This window comes from Pleurodeles waltl, chromosome 4_1 (genome assembly GCF_031143425.1).
Source record: "Pleurodeles waltl isolate 20211129_DDA chromosome 4_1, aPleWal1.hap1.20221129, whole genome shotgun sequence".
Classification (NCBI taxonomy): Eukaryota; Metazoa; Chordata; class Amphibia; order Caudata; family Salamandridae; genus Pleurodeles; species Pleurodeles waltl.
Window position 1 is genome coordinate 592,525,189 of NC_090442.1, and position 17,785 is coordinate 592,542,973.

Consider the following 17,785-nt stretch of genomic DNA (forward strand, 5'->3'; position numbering starts at 1 on the left):
AACTGCAGACTAATCAGTGTAAAAAAGAAAGCTCAAGACAGAGGGAATTTATCAACTAGGCACCCAGGATCTAGAACAACATCCTTGTGTTTATCAGAATTGCTGCAATGCTGATTTAATTGAGTAAAGCGTTGAAGACTCACCCTTTAACGAACCCTACATCATAATGCATTAATCACCCACAGCCCAGCTTCTTCCCTATTAATAGTTGACTTTATGCCTGTCTTTCACCATGTACAGAGCTCCGCTGTTTATGTCTAGGTTCATACTACAGAAATACAATATATATATATATATATATATACAAAGTAGTTGAGATGTCTATCCAAGAGAAGTTATAATTGCTTAAGGGTGATAAAGGGAATACTTAACATATAGGTTGAAGGCTAACCCTAAAGGAACCAGAAGGAGAAGGAAGCTGCACAAAGAAGGATGTGGCATGTTGCTAGAGTAAACCATGTTGAGACTGCACATTTTAGCTTCAAGGATGAAAAGGACACACTGCTACAGAAAGCAAGAAATTATTTATGGATGCAAAAAAAGGAGAATAATTGAAAGCAAATGGAATAGGGTTAGGGAAATTAGGAAAACTAAGAATGATAATAAAATGTAGAGTGTGGATTTCAGCTTATAGGTCATGTTGGCCATGATCAGAATATCCTTGTTATTTATGAATGTTTAAATGACTATTTGATTTGCCAATAATATGAAAACATCTTGGGTTGTACAATCCACCCCGACATGGTCAGGTTTAAGGTTAATTTCTCATGGGTCAACGGCGGTAAGTTCTTCCTCAAGTGGCAATATCTTTTTGTCACAATGACCCCCAGGATCCCTTATGCTAAACACTAAAGATGTTGACAATACAGTTAGTACACTAGTATTTAAAAGGTTTTTACATGAGAAGTATACATTTTATTCCCTGTTTGCAGATTCTACCCTATTGAATAAGCTAGGATGCATCATCAATATTCTGCTTACAGCTACTTCATGGAACATGTATGTAGCAGAAGAAAATGGTATCACTGCAACCAGAGATACGTAAGGCCTGATTTATTATGTTAGGTCAAGAAAAGGAGCACAGCAACAAAGGTTGATGCACTGCATTGTGTGAAAGAGAGAGAGAGCAAAACAATGCTATTTCTACTAAGATCTGGTGCTGTTTCTCTCTTCCCCTGTCCTGGTGTACTTTAAGCTGCCTTACACCAATTCGCACGCTTGCACCACAGTGCCATTGGGCTTGTATCACATCTTGCATAGATTTTCTAGTGGAAGGGTACAATTCCAGTACAAAATACTATGCTTAGACCTAGTTTAACATGTTCCCCACTTTGTATGTGTGCTGTACATCACAGCACATGTGCAAAGTTGCAAAGGTTTAGAGAACAAACTATTCCCAAACTTTACACCTGCCTCGCAAAGACATTCATTTTTTGCACAAACTCCTGTCTGCCTTTTTAAGTAAATAGGTCTTTCTATAAAACTCCATAGATGGTTGCATGGGAATGCCCAAGAACCACCAATGGCATGCCCCTTGCCACAAAATATCCCAAAGCGCAACAATGCATTACTTTAAGGCTATTTTCCAATGCAAATCAGGATTTTTGCTGGAAAGTATATCCTGAACTAATTACACAAATATTAATAGATTTGCCTCATAGTTTTTTATGACACTGAAAAGGTTTGAATGATTTGTTAGACTTGATAGGTGTTTTGAGGGGGAATCAAAATTGATAAATGATAGTGCAGACTTTGTAAGATCTATGTTGAAATAAAGGAACACATCATTTCCTGAAAGACTCAGCTGTTGAGGATGAGAAGCAGACGGAGATGTGTGTACGGATTGTTATAGTCCAGGAATGTCCTTGAGACCTGTGCTACAATAAATGTCTACTATGATTGATAGAACTGTGGATAAATGCCTGTTGAAATATATAAATGTATTATTGCATATTTAATATTATGTATTTTATTGTAAGTTTAAAAAGTAAGCAAACTCTAACATTCACAGAGTTTGCACACTTACCGTAGTTGAACTTTGGCTTCCTCAAAACTTTCTGATACAAAATAAATTGGCTGGAACGTTTGATCTTGATATGGCTGAATGGCAGTCTCTTCTGGGTTCAATGGTTTCAATTGAGGCTTGTTTGATAATGCATGCTGTGAAATCATAATAAGGACATTTATGAGGTAGAACAACCTTGGACAAAACAATAAAATCAGGATTGTCTTTTTTTTATTAATAATATATTTTTGGTTTAAGTTAAACAATATTGACAAGTTAATATGGGCCAGAGGTACTAAGGGATTTTACAGTTGCAAAGCCTGAGATTTACAAAATTTCAGGGTTTGCAAACACAAAATCCCTTTTTCTAATATACTAACCTCATTTTATGATGTGCAAAACGTTTCTGAATCGCAAAATGGTGTTACTGATAAACAATATATACTGAATTGTAGTTTGGAAGGGGTGTGCAGGGAGCGTTCCTTCTAAATTGCAAGTCAGTTTGGTGCTCAGGAATGATTTGCAACAAGTGATCACTTACTGTAACAATAAAGAAAGTTTCGAATTGAATCACTGGTAGTTTGGTATGTTGTTCCTTGCAGGTCATCATCCCTGTGTTTGCAGACAATCATAGGGGTTGTAAATTGCAACCTGTCTAATGATTATTAATTAGGCAGGTCATTTTGTGATCCCCTTTGATTCCTTATTTTGAGAACTGAATTTTAGTGCATATGTTGGTTTGCAAAATAAAATACTGGTTGCAAAATGTGCAATTTGCAACCTCTTTTTGTGATCTGGAGGTTAGTACATGTGGCTCTATATCAATAAGTAATATTAATAAACAACTATATACAAAACGCAATGCATACCATCAACATTATTCCAAATTATATTCATTTAATTTACATTCTCCTTAGCATCAATGTCCAGAAGTACTAAAAACACTCAAAATGTACTCATGTTTCCACTATTTTCCAAAAACATTTCAAAAGATAAAAGCGGTGGGTAAAATAATAAGAGCAGTCAAATATACTTACAACCTTGAATACATTACTCTGAAAGCACTAAAAACTACAACAAATGTATTTTCGCTCAAGAGCCAAAACCCTCACCCTTGGGACAAAGAAATTCAACACTAACATCGCCACTTAGAGTCATTCCTATGGCCGTTTCCTTATCATTGAAGTTTCACCCTGAAGATCTAAGATGTCTAAAGAATATCTCTCCCTCTAGGTAAATACGCAGACTGTACCTTTTTAAATGTGTAATTCTCATGTTGTTCCCAGTTAAAAAGGGAATGTCTGGCATAAATGATTCTGGTGCATTCTCTTTTCCTTGTCTTTTTGTCTACCTATGAGTGACCTATCTTTACATATCCCATACCCCACCCCTCACTCTTGCTGACTTAAACTCTCCTCAGTGACAAAGCTGGTTTAAAGTGTGATTTTTATTTTATTTATTTTATATATTAACTTTAAATGCCAACTATGTATTTTTCCTGCACTTCGGATGACCAGTTAGATTTATTCTCTGTCTCCTTTTCAAATTTTAAAGTATTCAAACAAACCTTTCACTGCTTGCAATTTGAGTGCTTAGATATGTGGCGATTTATTCTTGTTTCCTTCACAAATAACAATACATTAAAATGCATAGCTCAGATGAAAGCCTTGTTATTTAAAGCATCACTAGTAAAACGGCCACAAAGGTGAATGTTTTATAACTTTAACATTTGTAATGCAAACGTGTGCAAGCCATATTTAGGTTTTCTTTATTTTGCCTTTTTGGCATATGCATGCAACAACAAAATATAAAAAAATAAATAACCATCTCATGGCTTTCCAAAGTCAGACCTTTTTTCCATTTCTTATCTCCCTCTTGATGCCAGTCCAGCTCTCTATGTGCTCTAAGACATTTACATGACCGAATCAAATCCTCAAAAATGCATGTCTTATTTCATGTTTCAGAGCAATATGTAAACAAAAACAGTAGTTCCAGGCAGATCTCTTGGAAAACATACATGGAATACTGTCATTTTCCTTTAGCTCCTCCTCATTGGCCACTCAAGCAAACATTTATACAGAGTATTTAACTATATTCTGAAACTGATAAAGAAACACAGCGGGATCACTTAATGCTTTGTTAGACTTTTATATTTAAATCCTGATTTACTCTCTGCAGGAATACACGTCTGTGACATTCTCTTTGATAACATATCTTGACTTTTCTAAGTAAAGCATGATCCAGAGGCAAAAAACAGCCCACCATCTTGTATTAGTGTGCATGTACATCTTGTATTAGTGTGCATGTACATGCAGACACCATTTTAAAATCCTCTATGCTCTTACTGGGGTTAGATGATAAGGCGTAGTGCTTAATTTGAGCTGGTGGTTGCCAGTGGACCACCTGCACTTATTTTTAGCTACTGGCACTTATTTGAATGCATCAGACAAGTTGTTATGGGCCAGATGTACTAATATTTTATTGCTGTAGACCCTGAGAATAGGGAAATCACAGTGTTTGCCAAAAACATTTCCTTTTTATTATACTAACCTCATTTGGTGTTATGGAAAAGGTTTTCCAAATCACAAAATGATGTTACAGACACATACTGAATTGTAGCTTGGAATGGCTGCGCAAGGGGCATTTCTTCCAAGTCAGTCTGGTGTGCATGAATGATTTGCAGCAAGTGATCACTTCAGACTTCTAAGTTGGAATGGTAAATGTTCACAAAAGGGAAAAGGTCCTTTTGGAACTTTTCTCATTTGTGAATCAGTGTGGAAGCCTTGGGGGAGCAGACAGTGGTTCCAAGGACCACTTCCAGCTCTTCCAGAAGTTTTCAAACATCGGAAAGATGTGGAAGAGAATGATGGAAAAACTGTAACAAAGGGAGAGGTCGGCAAGAGTGAGATAAAGGGAAATGGAGTGCCTGTTAGTGGAATAAAGAGGCATGAGGAGGATTTAAGTCTACACATCCTTGATATACCAGCCTGTAAAAGAAAGACACATTGCTTCTTCATTTCTTCCACAAACGGCATAACAATGGTCCATCAATACCAAGTGCAGGCTGGTATAGGGTAACTGCAGGACAAATTCTACCCTCCTGCTCTCCAACCACAACTCTCAGGGACTCAACCAGCCTACAGAGTAGACTGGGAAGAAAGGAATCTATCTACATTATTTCAGTCATAGAATCCATATGGGGAAAATGTGTAAATGCAAGTTTGAAACCCATTCAAATGAACACACACTTTAAAATCATAAGTTAATGCAGAAAACGGCCATATTAGGAAAATGCATGACTGTCGAAGCTATGTATTAAAGGTCTATTAAATTAATTCTATGCAAATACTAACATTAACAAAGAAAATAATGTATACTTTCACGATTTTGAGGTCTTACCATAAGTTCACCGTATGATGAAAGGAGTCCTGCACCATAAGCCTTTATGGCGCCATTTTGTTTGCAGAGGCCAAACTCGACTGTGAACCAATAGAGCTGTCAAAACAATGCGAGTTTGAAATGCACACTGTTAATCCAGCTGGTTCTTGTCTAGCAAGCTTCCATATGTAATAAGTAGAGCATGCTTTACTGAGTTGTTTGATTCTAAATATAAACTGGATCATATACTCTTACATCTAAAACTGGGGAAGAAACATATCAAAACAGATACAATCTCTGCAGGACCTCGTGTGAACACTTCGATAAAAAATGACATGCAAACGGTATTTAAACACTTTTTTTCCCTACTGGTCAGCCTGGGCAATGTCCACAATGCAAAACCTGGTAGGGCTAGCTTATTCACTAAACTCCTGATGTGACGTAATGCCAAATGAAATTTCCCAGGTTTCCCTAGGTCTTCTTTCTCTACACCCAGCTGTAACTGTCTGCTGTAGACCTCTTGTCATCAATACATACACACACATGCATACAAACAAAGATTCATACATACAGTACAGAAGATAACTTTCGGCCTTTGGCTGTTGCCTTTTTTTCTAACGCCATTGGCTGGGTGGGCTGTCGTTAAAGCAATAGCATTTAGTGAAAATTTGCATATGACTTAAGTAGTGCCCTATGGTAACCGCACCATTGCTCTGAGCCCCTCTTTGTCTCTTTCCCTCACCCCTAAATCCTAACCCAACGTTTCCCTTGCCTCAACGATGTTGTCTACCCTACCCAACCAACCCAGCTGTCACCTGTGATCTGCGCATGCACCGGCAAAGACAAACCATTTCAAAATCACCACTGTACATGCGCATGCAGCAGCCATCCGGTAATTTAGTTTTAAAAAATATAACAAACTTGAAGACGCATATTTATCTTTATGGTACATAAATATACATTTAAAACTAGTAAATGAATACATACTCACTTTTACCTTACCTTGACGATACTTTGGTCACCAATCTCACGGCTACCATATTTTGGTAGCACAATATTTTAAACTTGATATTAATCATTGATAAATTGATAACATCATTGGTTGGAATAAGGTTTGTTAATCGGGGCTTTATGGTCTCTGTGAACCAGGATTGTATTCGGAATAATATGCTATGTTTCCAGTCTATGATAAAATGACTGGTTTTATGTGGGCAAGTTGCTGCAGAGCATGCCAGTTTGGCAATTCCTCACTCTGGTGGTACTAGTTCTTTATATGGCACAAATGATATTTCAAAAGCAACATCCCCTATTGAACAATCTACAGAGAAGGCACATAAGTGCTAGACATACATTGTGGGGCTCATTTACAAGCCCCTTGTGCTGCCGTGGCGGCCATTTTTTTACAGCGCGCAAAACAGCCCCACACTGTATCTACAAACTGGGGCAATGTCACCATTACGTCAGTTTGTAAACACTTGCACCACATTATACCTCTGCCAGGTATAATGTATCGCAAGAGAGGTGTTCCCCTCAAGGAGTCCCAGAAAAATGGCAAGTGAAATCTACAAGATTTCACTGCACCATTCTAGCATCATTTTTTAACGCCTTCCCTGGGCAGGCGTTAAACTGACGCTAGGCTCTTTTCAATGGGTCTCCCTGAGCTTTGCTGGACTAGCGTAAACATTATTGACTCTAGTCCAGCAAAGCGTCACAACTGCGTCAAAAATGTTGACGCAGTTGTGACAAAAATCGTCATGGTGCTCTGTATTATAAATACAATGCTACCATGGTGTTTTTAGGGGAGCGCAGGGCGACACAAGGAAGCCAGTGCATCGGAGCCGATGCACCAGTTCCTTGTAAATAAGGACCTAAGTTCCTTAAGGTGAATCATGTAAGTTTATGTAGTGTAATTAAAATATAATTGAGGCCTTCTACCTATTGCAATTGTATCACACAAATGTACTTCTAAATTAATACTTTAATTCTATGTCAGGACCAGAGGCGAGGATTAGGTTGTTCCCTCTCGCTTTATTTTAACAGCAGCCATTTGAAGTATAAATTGAAATTAATAACATGAGGAAAAGAACTTCATTTCCCATCGTGCTTCAGAGTCACAACAACAATAACACTGCATCCAATGATGTGCCTGCATCGCTTTTCAAAGACCTCCGATGACGTTCCATCTCCCTCTTTCTTGCTGCTCCAGCAGCAATGCAGGATAAGTGCTTTCCGTCTCCTTCACGTTTCAATTACTTATTGTGCTTGACTTTGCTAATCTTTTTCTTTTCAGCGCAACCACAGGAACGTTCTACCGCTCCTATGTGGTCACCCGTTTCTCATTTAATGAATGGGCTCAGGGCGCGATTGCGGTCAGCCGGCTGCTAGTAGGCCGCGCACCGCAGAAATGTTGTGCTTCACGCATTCCTCACATTCCCGAGTCTGACACGCCTCCCTGTCAGTTTCCCTCAGCAGCGGGATGTGTCGGACTCACACCAGACTACCAGTTATGATGAGCCCCCAGCCTGGAATATAAACACTCGCTTCACGGGTAGGATTGTTGTATTTACCTCTGTGGGACCCAACCCAGGCGGCAATAATGATATTTATTTACCCCACTCAAACAAGGGGTGAAATCGGTCCTAGGCCAATTTAGGCCGTGTGGTTAGGGTGACCACCCGTCCGTAAATTTCACGGACTGTCCGTAATTTCGCCCTGCTGTCCGTTGTCCGTGATGTAAGCTTTAACGGACGGCATTTGTCCGTAATTTTAGCCTTTCACCTAAAGGGCAACGGAGGCAGGGCGAAATTACAGGCAGAGGAGTTTCCCCAGCTGGGCTGGAAGGCAGGGGGTCTCCTGTGCTCTGAGGGAGGGAGGGGCAGACAGATAAGAAAAGGCCTTCTTGCCAGGGGGTCTCCTTCTCTAAAGAAATGTAAATGTAGGCAACTGGTAGATCTGCAAATACAAAGGGGCTTGAAAACCTGCATTGAATTTACTAAAAGGAGTCACTTGAAGTTTTCTGGTGGCAAAGATATTTCTTTCAGAGAGGTATTGTAATGGTGTTCCAAGGTGAGCTGTGGAGTGTGTTGTTTTAATGTAGTGTTATAAATGTTTTTAGCACTAGGTATAAACTGTATATTATTCAAATCTGTATTTGGGAAGCACTTTTCTTTAATTTAACCGAAATGTATTTGCGCATTTTGTAACAGCTTTTGTTATGATGTAATTGTATTTTTTACAGTTCTTTCAGGTACCTCGGTACCTCATAGTACTAACAAACATTGGCAAAGCAATAGGTCTCATCTACGAAAGAGTTATTGGCTTTGCTAATGTGTTTTAGCCATTAGCCATGTTATACACCAGAGTAGCTGCTGTTCAGCATGGCTTAAAGCTAGTGGCATAGTGGTGTGGTGTGGAGTGGAGTAGAGTAGCATAGGAGCAGTGGCGTAGAGCCCAGTGGTGCAAAGTACAGTGCAGTGGGGTACAGTGCAGTTGTTTGGAGTGCGTTAGCATAGAGTGCAGTGGTTTGGAGTGCAGTGGCATGGGACAGAGTAGAGTGGCATAGAGTGCAGTGGAGTAGAGTGGCATACAATAGAGTGGCAGAGAGAGCAGTAGTGTAGAGTGGTGCAGTGGCATAGACTGCAGAGTAGACACGGTGCAGGGAGTGCAGTGGTGTAATGTAGAGTGGTGCAGAGTAGGGCAAAGTGCTGTAGAGTGGAGTGATGCAGAGTAGAGTGGCATAGAATGCAGTAGTACATAGTATATTGGTGTATAGTACGGTGGTGGAGAGTGCAACACTGCAGAGTAGAGTGTCAGTGCAGTAATGTGTGGAGTAGAGTGGCACAGAGCAGGGGCGTAGAGTACAGTGGTACAGAGTAGAGGACAGTGGCGTACAGTGCAGTTGTTTAGAGTGCATTGGCGCAGAGTGCAGTGGCATAGAGTGGCATGGGGTAGAGTTACATAGTGCAGTGGAGTAGAGTGGCATACAATAGAGTAGCAGAGAGTGCAGTAATGCAGAGTGGTGCAGTGCCATAGAGTGCAGAGTAGACTCATGTGGCATAGAGTGTAGTGGTGTAGAGTGGTGCAGAGTGGAGTGTTGTAGAGTGGTGTAGAGTAGAGTATAGTGCCTAGAGTGCAGTGGCATAGAGTAGAGTGGCGTAGAGTGCAGAGTTGCAGAGTAGAGTGTCAATGCAGTGGTGTAGAGTGGTACAGAGAACAGTGGCATGGAGTACAGTGGTGCAGAGTAAAGGGCAGTGCAGTTGTTTAGAGTGCACTGGTGTAGAGTGCAGTTGTATAGAGTGGCATTGGGCAGAGTAGAGTGGCATAGAATGCAGTGGAATAGAGTATATTGGTGCAAATCAGAGCAGATTGGTGTAGAGTATTGTGGCGGCCAGAGCAGTGTTGCAGAGTGTCTGCTTGCAGTGGTGTAGAGTGCATTGAACTAGAGTGCAGTGGTCAGAGTGGTATAGAGTACAGTGGCGTAGAATAGATTGTTTCAGAGTAGAGTGCAGTTGCATAGACTGGAGAGGTGCAGGGTACAGTGCAGTGCCATAGAATGCAGTGGCACAGACTGCAGTGGCATAAAGTAGATTATTTCACAGTAGAGTGAGGTGGCTTAGAGTGGAGAAGTGCAGGTTATAGTGGAGTTGCATAAAGGTCCACAGTGAATAAATAGTGCTATGTTAAAAAAGAGTAAATAAATGCACTGACAACATAGTGAGGCATGGCCTCTCTTGCGTGTGTCTGTAAAACTGACGTTTGTTCTTGAATTTTTGTCCTGAATTTGACCCTTGTCCTGAATTTTGACCCTTTGTCCTGAATTTTTTACAGTCCTGTCCAGAATTTGCCTCAGTGCCAGGTGGTCACCCTACGCGTGGTTACGTGCTCAACAGTGCCTACTGGCCCACGCTTTGCACTACACGTGCCAACTATTGTCTGCGCTGGTTTATCCAGTCTATTATAGCCCTCAATTAAAAGGCCTACCAGCCCTAATTAAAATGCAGAATCCAGAGGCCCATTCTGACGGTGAACCCTCCAAATACTTGGAGGAAGAGGAGGTCACATACCTCCCTATTGATAGTCATTTCTGCCATATTATGGACTCCACTATACGCAAGGGAGTCACTCAGGCCATTGCATCCCTGGAATGGAAGCTGTTACTGCTGGAGGCTTAGTGCCCACGACCCTCCTCGCGGGGAAAGACCCCTTCAGGCCCCCAGCCCCCTTACCTCCAGGACAACCAGATACCTCATCTGACCCCAAGCGTGTAGTGAAACCAGGGGTTGATTTAGATGCATTTGCCCAGCTGAAAAAGCCCTTCATGGACACACACCCCTCGCCCGCAGGTTCCCCCATCCCCGGCACCTTAAGGGATTCCCCCTACCCTCTAGAGGGTCATGATTCCTCATCCTCCCCCTACAACAAGGGCCCACGAGACTCGAAGGCCTGGTGCACTGTCAATAAGCCCTTCATATCTGTGCAGGGTCTCCCCCATGAGGAATCACAGGGTGGGGACTCGGATATGTTTGACCCTGAGTACCTAATCCACCCCTTCTCTGCGGAATGGTCGCCGGCCCGAAGGTGGCTGCGTATGTGGCACACCGCCTACGCAAACCTCGAGATAAGGAGGTCAGGAACCGCCTCAAGGTGGAATGCCCTCGCCCTACTCTTGAGGGAAAGGTAGCCCTGACTCCAGAGATAGATCCCAGAAAGCCACCTTTCTGACAAAGATGGTCAGGGACCCGAAGAAGGGAATCAATAGATCCTGGAGGTCATGCCAGGATAAACTGTTCGATATGACTGCCCCCCTGTCAAAAATCCTGGACATGGCTGAAGACGCCAGAGCCTCGGGCACTTGATCTCCCCTGAAGTCCTGTCAGGTTGGGCGTAGAGGGCCATCATATTCCTGGGCAATGCGAACTGCTCAAATTCCACTGAAAGGCACAGATCTCTATTGATCAAGATAGATCAAAAACTGGGGGAGCTAGCGACTTTGGAGACTGGTCCCATAGCACAAGGGGGGCTTTTTGGCAACCCATTTATTTGGGAGCTGGGGAAGTTTGTAAATATGTTCACTTCCCTAGATAAAGCTCATTCCTCCATTAAGAGAATATGCACTCCACGTGTTTTTGTCTCAGCCAGTCGAGGGAGGGGGCGTGTGGCTGGTCGTGCTCTTCAACAGCCCTCTAACAGAGGTTCGGCTGTCCATTGAGGCCAGTGGCATTACTCCACCCAGTTATCCACCTTTTACCCCACCCAAGGCCACCCTCTGCAACGAGGCTCCAGAGGCAGCTCCAGAACAACTCTTCCTTCGGTTCCTATCAAGGACCTTGCCCACTCATACTCAGGGGTGCAACTTGGGGGCAGGCTGGCTCAGTTCTATCACAATTGGGAATTATTGACCTCAGATGCCTGGGTACTGCAGACGTTACAAGGGTTTCAGATTGAGTTCAATGCGTCCCCAGTCCAATAAACCAGGCCACAGCCCATGATTTGTTCTGCATCACAAAGGGTTTTTAGAGTGGCTCGTATTTCGACATTTCGAGATGGAGGGAATCCACCTCCTCAGGGACTTAATGCAGGTAAACAATTGGATGGTGCGTCTCGATTTGTAGGACGCCTATCTTACGAGCCCAATCTTCCTGCCTCACAGGTGCTTCCTCCAATTCCAACGGCACTTTCAGACCTTTCAATTCAACTCCCTGCATTTTGGTCTCTCATCCGCCCCATGGTGCTTAACCAAGGTCATGAAACCGGTGGTGGAATACCTTCGAGCAAGGGGAGTTTGTCTCATAATATAGCTGGATGACATCCTGCTCATGGACCAAGATCCTTCACGCCTCATTGGGCTTTATAATCAATGAGAAGAAGTCCGCTCTCGTTCTAACACAGACCATACAATTCCTGGGATTTGTTGTGGATTCTGTGAAGGCCTCTTCAGTCTCCACTCTAGGAAGTTGTCGAAAATCAAGCATGAACTCAGGAGAACTCTATCCAAATCCCATACCTCTCTGAGGCAGATAGCTTGCATAGTGGGCCTTCTGTCATCCTCCATCCAGGCCATTTTTCCAGGACCTCTGCATTATCAGGCCTTACAGTGCCTGAAAATATCTCACCTCTGCAAAGGCCTCACCTATTCCCAATCGGTGCCTCTCTCGGACGAGGCCAAGGAAGAGCTTCAATGGTGGATTGCACATATGGAAGCCTGGAACAGGTGGGCTATTTTTGGAACCAAACTGGATCTAGTCATAGAATCCGAAGCCAGCCTATCGGGCTCGGAGCTAGCTGTGGGCTGTTTTTCACAGGAGGAAAGTGGCCTTTCACAGAATGTGCACTCCACATAAACTGCCTGGAATTGATGGCAGGGTCCTTTGCGGTAAAATGTTGGGCCAAAGACAAAACCCAGTGTTGTATCCTTGTCATGATGGACAATGTGGCGGCAATCTGTTACATCAACCATCTGGGAGGAACAAGATCCAAACTTCTGTCCGACCTAGCCCAGGACTTTTGGCCCTACTGCCTGAACCATCAGATTTCAGTCACAGCAGAACACCTCCCGGGGTTAGACAACCAGGTGACAGACTGGCAATCCTGACATTGGAAGGATGCCAGCCTCTGGCAACTACACCCATGGGTGTTTCAGGGGATTCAGGACCGATGGGGTCCATTCACCATGGACCTGTTTGCCTCACATCTGGACCATCAACTGGACAGGTACTGCAGTTGGAGACCGGATCCAGGTGCAGTGATGACAGACGCCTTTCTCCAAGATTGGAGCAAGGAAAAGGGGTATGCTTTCCCCCTATTACGATGATCATGAGACTGACAACACAGCTGTGGAGGCAGAAGGCGGACCTAGTGGTAGTAACCCTGATTTGGAGATCGCAAGCTTAGTTTCCAGTTCTGATTAAACTTTCTTGGGATTTTACAATCCGTCTATCCCTATTTCCGGATCTCCTCAAGGATCCCTTGCGGAATCGTCGCCATTTGGTGGAGCTAGGGTCTCTCATCTCATGATATGGAGGAATACCGGGAACGTTAGAAAGTTCCAGGGATTTTTCAAGAAGCTGAGACATTCATTACTAAATCATGAGCGGACAGCACCTCCAGACGCTACCGCTCATCATCGTCTCAGTGGCTGGGTTGGTGCCACTTACTACAGCTAGATCCTGTGGGGGCCGATGTTGTCCATATCCTAAACTTTCTAGCCTTTTTGGCTGCCTCAGGCCTAGCATATAGATCTGTTAATACATTCAGATCAGCCATTTCGGGAAGCCATGTTCCTGTGGATGGCACCCGTTAGGCTGGCGAATAAATACCTTTCTAGAAAGCAACTGTCAGCAAAACTGGCAAGTTTACTCTGTCTAATATCTTGTCGGAGAGTCTCAGACGTGCGTGCCCTGGACTAAGCAGATAGAGTATTTACACCAGATGGGGTAACTTTCCACATCTCCACTAGAACAAAATCTAACTCTAAGGTAGTGTCCTATCTCACATTCCCTGATGCTCCCAAGCTATGTGTAGTTAGGGCTCCCAAAGCCTATGAATCTATGACAGAAGAGGTTCAACCTCATGGGGAAAAACAGCTCCTTAATGCTCTCACCAAACCCCATAAAAATGTGTCTTCCCTACTATTGCCAGGTGGGTTAGATAGACCATGAAGGAAGCTGGCATCAATACCTCTTTATTTGGGGCCCATTCTGTCAGGGGAGCTATGGCCTCAAAGGCATTCTCCATAGGTGTCCGACTGGAGGACATTCTCGACACAGTGGACTGGTCATCTGATTCTACTTTTAAACAATTTTACTTCAAGACAGAGAGTATTTAGCATCTCTGGTGGTGGAGAAGCTTTGAACTAGCTTAATCCTTGCCTCTGGTCCTGACATAGAATGAAAAATTTCCTAGCTATTGTAACAGAAAGTTTCAGTTCTATTAAGGACACAGAGGTGAGGATTAGCCCACCCTGAACAGGGTTTTTCTTGGACCCCCCCATCAACAAGGGAACAGAAAGTGTTCGTAATGGAACTACAATTATCAGGGAGTACAATTATTTGCCCTCTTCACTTGATGTTAGATTGTTTTATATGTTGCAATTTACTTTATGCTTCTTGCTGGAAATTGTTTGGTGATGTCTTAGGTTTGTGCTATAGATTTGTGATTTTATTCCATGCTGTGCATGTTTTGCAATTGGTTCTGGTAAATTGGTACATACGTTGTACGGCAACCTTTAGGAGGGCTGCAATTATATCTTTTAATTCTTTTTCTTGTGTCTCAGGACAGAACCTTCCAAGCAGGAGTAATGGCTAAGTGGGACGGCTGTGTTCGCAGAAAGAAAGAGGGAGATTTAACGTTGTCGGAGGTCTTTAAAGGTTGATGCTGGCACATGATTGGATGTGGTGTTATTGTGACTCTGAAGCATGATGCGAAATTAAGTTCTTTCCCTCATGTTAATAATTTCATGTTATACTACGAATGGCTGCTGTGAAAATAAAGCAAGAGAGAACAGCCTAATACTCGCCTCCGTGTCCTTAATAGAGTTGAAACTTTCAGTTACGATAGCTAGGACATTTTTCATTCGCTAACATATAAATGAACAAGTGAATGGATGAACGTATCAATTATATTTTCTGGTGTGGTAGTTAGTGACTAATTTTACTGAATTTCCTGTTTAAGAGACATGGGTGGACAGAGATATGAGAATGGCAAGTTTTGAGTATCTGTGAAAGTTAGTTTTTTTTTGTAAGCTGATTGGGGACTACTTTTATAACCTATAAGCCATTTCTCTGTTATGTATATTAAAGGAGGGAAAACGATAGTAAATTATGTCGGCACATGCAGCATGCTGAAGAAAAGTGTGGTTCTTATTTCCATCATATTTATATTTTTGTAATGTCTGCTTGTCTGTTGATCAGCCACTTACTGTTGCTAGCTTTTTAATGTCATCATCAGAAACTCCAAGTGAAGCAAGTCCAATTTCCTGTAAGAAAAAATAGGTTTTATTTCAAAATAACCTGTGTATGCATTTGTATGTTTATATATGTGTCTTTGTATGTACGCTCACACGCAAAGGTAAAACCACATTAATTAATACTTATATATACTTTCCTCTATAAATTATACAAATCATGGAGTGATAACTGGAATATCATAGTCTGAATACTGTATGACATTAATATAATTTCTTAAATATTGCTTACAAAAGCACTGCCCCGTTGGAATTAATATTAGAGAATCTACACCCAATAGGACAATATATTTGTAAATGGTGTTTAGGAGACTAGTATTCCCACTACAGCTGTAAATCATTCATTATATGAATTTTCACGATTTTATTTTCCTAGTTGCTCATGGTGAATTCTGATAGACCAACAAGCAATGCTGAGGCCAGTATGTTTGCTTATTTATGTCTTTTGTTTACTGTGAGACTGCAATGGTAGATGCTGCAATTACTGGGCGTAATGCAAAAGTGAATGTCCTAATTACTTACTTTACTTACTAGTGAACTTCATGACCCTGAGTCGCAGTCCTTGATTAAGTCAGATGACCGCACACTCCCTGACATATAGCCCATTATTACTTAGCCGCAAGAGCGCTCCCCTTTCTAACACAGTTTTATAGTGAAGTTCCAGCTCTTTAGCTATAACATAGCCTAAAGCCACCTTTTTCCTGTCTTCATGTGGAGGTGGTAACCAATCATTTCCAAGTATGTTTTTCTTCATTCCTAAAACTGTTTTTGCTATACACAGAATTTTGTTGGCTGCTCTGCGTTAGTTTAAGGAGTGTATGTTCTGCGCTCACTCTGTGGGCCATCACGCTTATGTGCTATGGATGGGGTGGCGAAGATGGTGCTGTGCCCAGCTCGTTGTGGAGTGCTTTGCTCCAATCGAACTTGGTTCCACGTCCCATTAATCTATGTTATGCTGGAATGTCTAAGAGCCAAATCGCATACACATTGAGACTGGGTATCATACTGAATTCATTGTCTAATTCTGGTACTGTTGTAGTGGGTTCTTTCTCGGTGGATCATGCATTACTGCTGCAGTTTGGAAACTCCTCCTATAGGGGTCTTCTATGCACGTCTTTCTATCTACTAAGTTGATGTGTTTCTCTTCCATCTTTAATTTGAGTTTGGGGTTGGGGCCCTCTCAAGGAGGTCAACTTCTGTTTCTGTGGTTGATCCTCTGGTACGCTGATTGATGCATTTTTCATTGCGTTTGATATCTATCATAAAGGGAATGTGGGTGAGTTTGGTAAGGTAGAGTTGCACCCATAGAACTCGTGGTCACACCTGTCAGGTGGAAGGCTATTGTGGATATTTCACGCAAAGCCCTCTGTTCTAATTATGGTTTGGGAGACACTCTTGTCTGTGGCTGATGTTCCTTTGCATTTCCTATTCCTGTTTACCATTCCTGTTGCTGTTAGAGTGTATCTAAGACACAAAGAGTTTTTACACACTGCGTTGGGTCAAAGAGTATTTTTTGACAGGGTCATCATCCTCATGTCTATTATATTGTCCTTATTTTAAAATTTACATTCTAAGCTCGAGTTGGTACTTGAAGCCGTATGCACTCTATTTGCCTAGCAATTTTCATAACATTCCTCTTAGACCTCGTCTTCAGCTTTTCTTTGGACTTCAGCCGTCCTTTCTGAAATCCTGGATCTGTGCCTTGGCTCCTCGAGGTTTTTAGGGGCGAGCCTGCAAGTGTATTGCTTGTGAGATGCTGTTGTAGTTAGACAAGGTCTTGGAGCCTTTCGATTGCTTATAATTTGTTGGAATGTGTGACACTCTTCTTTACAGCCTCGTAATTGGTGACAGCCGGCATTTAATAATTTCCGTTCCTGTCCATGGCGCAGGTACCAAGTGCTGATTGATGCAACTTAATCAGTGCTCGCCCACTGCTTCCTATGTGATTGAGGTACCATTTTGTTCTTTATACCTTCTTGTATCCTGCAAACAGAAGGTGTGTGAATGGCCAAAAAGTGCTCATCACAACAAGCAAAATGTTGTTTTCTACAGTTAACTTTTTGTTTTCTTTTGCCAAGTCTTCTTTTCTCACTTTGCACGAATGTTTTGTTTTGTTTTCGCTTGTGAGCGCTGTTCTCAAAAGATGACTATTACCTTGTTCTAAAGATTGAAAAGCAGCATTGCTTTCGTCGTATGTGTAATGTTCGAAATTATGCTTTAACACATAATCATGCAGTACACACCAGTCCACACCACTGCAATCCAATCTGCCCCACTGCAATTCAAAACACTCACCCCAATCCACTCCAGTTCACCACACTCCAATCGTCCCAAACCACCCCACTCTATTCCAATCTGTGCCCACTCCAATCCAAAACAATCTGCCCCACTCTAATCCAAAGAAATCTGCCCCACTCCAGTACAGCAATCCAAAAACAGCT

At 42.2% G+C, this 17,785-nt stretch overlaps 1 protein-coding gene across 1 annotated transcript in view; it reads right to left on the minus strand.

Annotated features, from left to right (window-relative positions):
• Nucleotides 1-17,785, minus strand: part of LOC138287174 (tyrosine 3-monooxygenase-like) — a 263,248-nt gene that overhangs the window by 35,597 nt on the left and 209,866 nt on the right. Inside the window, exons 9-11 of the mRNA XM_069227534.1 lie at nt 15,300-15,356; nt 5,405-5,500; nt 2,027-2,160 (exon numbers count right to left, since the gene is read on the minus strand). Of these exons, the coding sequence (XP_069083635.1) occupies nt 2,027-2,160; nt 5,405-5,500; nt 15,300-15,356 (287 nt within the window). The remainder of the gene's footprint in view (nt 1-2,026; nt 2,161-5,404; nt 5,501-15,299; nt 15,357-17,785) is intronic.